The 4644-nt window shown below is 37.9% G+C and overlaps 1 protein-coding gene across 1 annotated transcript; it reads right to left on the bottom strand.

Moving 5' to 3' along the window:
- Positions 1–2237: 2237 nt before the first annotated feature.
- LOC131030010 (probable truncated L-gulonolactone oxidase 7, mitochondrial) lies at positions 2238–3795 on the bottom strand. The gene is made up of 3 exons (XM_059208506.1): positions 3681–3795; positions 3463–3579; positions 2238–3175 (listed from the first exon to the last, which is right to left on the bottom strand). The coding sequence occupies exons 1-3, from the start codon at positions 3793–3795 to the stop codon at positions 2238–2240; spliced, it is 1170 nt and encodes a 389-aa protein (XP_059064489.1).
- Positions 3796–4644: the final 849 nt, after the last annotated feature.

Below are 4644 nucleotides of genomic sequence, written 5' to 3'. Positions count from 1 at the left end.
TCAAGTGGACAAAACAACAAAAGGGGAAAGGAGTTCTCTAATCAACATAAAGAAAAGGTGCTTATGTAATGTGGAATTACATAGTGTGCAATTTATGACACTATATATTGATTGCATTTTATCAATAGTTAAACTTGTGAGAGGTGCCCACAATTCGTTACATTTTATATAACATCATTTTTAGTAAAAATTTTAAATTTTGAGTTATAGATTATAATGTGCATGTGAGAGTGGATAGGGTCCCTTCATTCTAGTTTTAAGATATTTTTTAGATGGATTGGCAAAATCCTAATGAATTAATGACATTACTGGGCTTATAGTTTTTATTATATTTTCTTGAGTGCAATAATTTTCCTTGTGAGAAATTCTAATATTTGAATCCGCCAGAAATGGGTGCTCCTCCTATATTGTATAATATGTTAGTAACTCTATGCTAGAATTTAAACTTCCTAATAAATTTAGTTTCTTGAGTGCGATAATTTTCCTTATATAACATCATTTTTAGTAATTTTTTTAAATTTTGAGTTATAGATTATAATGTGCATGTGAAAGTGGATAGGGTCCCTTAGTTCTAGTTTTAAGATATTTTTTAGATGGATTGGAAAAATCCTAATGAATTAATGACATTACTGGGCTTATAGTTTTTATTATATTTTCTTGAGTGTGATAATTTTCCTTGTGAGAAATTCTAATATTTAAATCCGGTAGAAATAGTTGCTCCTCCTATATTGTATAATACATTAGTAACTCTATGCTAGAATTTGAGCCCTTAAGCCTCTCTCTCTCTCTCTCTCTCTCTCTCTCTCTCTCTCTCTCTCTCTCTCTCTCTCTCTCTCTCTCTCTCTCTCTCTCTCTCTCTCTCTCTCTCTCTCTCTCTCTCTCTCTCTCTCTCTCTCTCTCTCTCTCTCTCTCTCTCTCTCTCTCTCTATCTATCTATCTATCTATCTATATATATATATATATATATATCTTTTTCTCCATCCTCTCTATCTCTCCCCCCTCTTCTCTCTTTCCCTTTACCTATTTCTTTCCCTTTCTCTCTCCCCTCCCTATCCCCACCTCTCTATCTTTCCCCATTTTCCCCTCCCCCACACCCTCCTTATCCCTCATCTATCTCTCTGTCTCTCCCTTTGTCTTCCCATATATCTCTATCTCTATCTCTTTTTATTCTCATATAACTATATTTATCCTTCTTTATTTCTCCGTCTTTCTATCCCTCTTTGTCTCCATCTCTACTTTTTTATTTCTACTTCTCTCTTTATGTCAATCACTCTATCTATCTCTTTATCTATCTACCCCTATTTCCCTCTCTCTATAATTCATTATATCTATATCATCCAGTCTCACGGTCTATATATCTACCTATCACTCTATTTATCTCTCTCTCTCTCTCTCTCTCTCTCTCTCTCTCTCTCTCCTCTCTCTCTCTCTCTCTCTCTCTCTCTCTCTCTCTCTCTCTCTCTCTCTCTCTCCTTTTCTCCAATCTCCCCCTTCTACATCTCCATCTCCATCCCTATCTTATTCTCTATCTCTATCTCTTTACCCATCTCCATCTATCTCTCTATCTCATCTACCATCTATCTCTCCTCTTTCTATCCCGATCTCTCTTCCTCTTTCCCTATCGCAAATATTAAAAAAATTGTTAATAATGTAGCATGATTATCTTCTTATTATTAAGGTTTTAAACTAGTTATGATTTGAATCTGGAAAGTGGATGCATAGTTTATTTGAACCTATGCTTCTCTATTATCATTTTCTAAAATATGTACCAATATATTGAACAAATATATGCAATTAATAGTGTTATCTAGGTGTCTACAAATAGACCAAAAAGAATTTCAAATTACCTTCCACACCTCTTCGGTGTGCCCATTGCACACCAACGTATGATTGCTTGTTTTATAATTCTTATATATCAAATATTGTATGTGTTGATTTATTTACATATTGTGATATTATTATAATATTATGTATTGAAGAAGATTTTTCACTTGATCATATTTGTGATGTAATTTGTAACACTTGTGATGTAATTTGTAATTGTTATGTAACATTTGATTTTCTTAGTTATGACTATGTAGTGGTCTGCATAACTAACTAAAAATGTAGCTATAATATAAGTAACAAAACTGACCACTAATTTAGTTAAGACCCAATTCGTATACAAGAATTTTTTATTTTTTTTTTTAAATTGCTTAAAAATAGTGCGGCATAATTTATTGTCATATAGGTGGATTTCATGACACATTTATTGTCATATAGATAGATTTCATGACACTAAGATTGCATTTCTCAGTATCACAGTTGCATGCAAACATTAGCATTCTTCCAAATTTTTCGGCTCTGCAAACGAATCCTTTGTCCGGAGCGCAATGACGATCTTCTTTGCAAACGCAGAGCCCATCTAAAGCACACCCATCTCGCCATATTTGTAAACCTTTGCCGATCCCCAGCACTCCATCCGACCACCCACTGGAGAAATACCCTTTTGGGTCCAGATGCTTCTTTACTTCCAAAAATTTGCCCGGATTCGCAGTTCGATTGGCTGCTCCATCGAATGTATACACTCGATTCTTCCCAAAGTGCGGCACCCCTCCATACTTTTGCAAAAGCATCTGTTCAATCTCATCCATTAAATGCCCATTCCACCGTGGCCTTCCCAGCTCTCGGTAACGGAAGTAATTAAATTCGACCACCACACTATCTTCCTTATGGGACAAGTAATCGGTGGACCCCTTAAAATAACGAAATAACACTCCCACATAGGATTCAAGGGCGCAAAATGCACTTGGATCCATGTCGCGAAGCTGCTTCAGGTCTCTGATGGCTTCCGTTATTCTCGACAGAGGGATTGCAATGGAAGTATGATAATAATAGACGCCATTCACTTGTGTGTCCCAACCGCAAATAGTATCATTGCTTTTTAATTTCTTTGCCTTCCACGGACATAGATCGTTCTCCTTATAGCGGGAATCGAACTGGCAACCCGAGGCACTCTGCATAAGGTGATTATAGCCCACCACAGGATAGCCTCTGAAAGTTTTCCCATCGTTCAAAAATCCATTCCCTGTCTTAATGCCTTGCTCGACCCCTCTCCTGACTAACTTGCAGAAATTACTCACATTTATCTTCGCGTTGTTCATTTCCTCTGCACAAACTTCCATCAGACGAAAATCTAGAACAATAGACTAATTTAATAAATTAGAAAAAAAATTGAAGAAAACTTACCAATTGCCCTTTTTTCCACAACACTCTTCACCGTCGCCGGTCGAACGTAGTTCGGGGCCAATTTCCCGTTCCCCGGGAAGTCAGGGGAGACTCTGTCCCTTATTGAGTAGACCACTTTAGAGAATGAAGGATACCAACTCATTGACCCAAACTCGTGCGATTCAGCAAACTCTACAAACGAATTTTCAAGATCCGAGTCCTTTTTTGAGCTTCAGGGTTACGGAACGCTTGAACATCTTCTCCACAGCAAAGGCCACCTGAGAAATGGCTCCAATACTCCCAGTGAAACCCTAGCGGCTTTGATTTCCTCGTCTTTCTCTGTCAAATGAATAAGCTTTGCATATCCTTCATCTGCAGACGCAGGAACCACAATGCTAATGCCCACCACATGGTCGTGGATTCCGCCGCCCTTTCCCCACAAACTGCTCCCATGAGCTGCCCGCACTAATCACTCCGGCCATGGACAACCCATCCCAGTCGGTCGTGTGAGGAAACGCAAGCCCCTTCGCTGCGAGTGGCATCCAGGAGTATTCTCATCTCAACCCCTGCATCAACTGTAACCGTCATGGATTTCACGTCGATCTCGATTCGGGAATTATAGTCCCTCGTGCTGATAACACGCCGCTGTTTCCACCGGGGCATGCGAAACGGTTCATCGAATGCGCACTCCCAGTGATGACTTTTACTTTTTTCTCTTTCTTGACGGCATATGCAACTGCGTGGATAAGCTGGGATTCTGTCTTGGGGAAAAACGCCTTGGCGGCCTTGCAGGGCATTTGATCCTCCCAAACACCGCGGAAGTTTGTAAGATGGCAGCTCCTTGTATGAGCGGCACATTGGACTTTGGGCGGACCACAAGCACCTGAACAAGATTGGTTTTGCAAAGCGAAAAACATCACAGCGCACTGCAAAGTTAGAATCCATGAATTTTTTCTCCACCTCAGCGACTCCGCCATTAATGCCAATGATAATGTAAAAGCTCAGACTACGCAAACTCTATTATAAGATAAGAATGCGGATTATGGCGTGAAACACGTTTGAATTTTAAATAGGAAAATGTAAATTAAATTGGAGACACCCTCAATTTTCAACTCGCAGTCGGACCATTTCGCTATAATGCTGATTCACTATAAACCTTTTTTTCCCTTTGTTTTCTGATCCGATTTCACTCACAGACTTAAAAAACGGACAAATTTCTTGCTTTCATTTATTTGTCTTCAAAATGTTAGGGAATATTAAACAGATTCGGAAAATTAAAAAATAAAATCTTGTTTTAATGATTTGGATCATTAAGTTTATTTTTTCAAAGATAAATATATTGTGAATTTTTTTATGTGTATTTAAATTGCTTGAATGTGAGGTTACAATTTATTATCTTTAAATATAAAATATTTATTTCATCTTTTATTTTCTTAT

This window comes from Cryptomeria japonica, chromosome 7, assembly GCF_030272615.1.
Source record: "Cryptomeria japonica chromosome 7, Sugi_1.0, whole genome shotgun sequence".
Lineage (NCBI taxonomy): Eukaryota > Viridiplantae > Streptophyta > Pinopsida > Cupressales > Cupressaceae > Cryptomeria > Cryptomeria japonica.
This window is presented reverse-complemented; position numbering and strand designations above follow the sequence as displayed.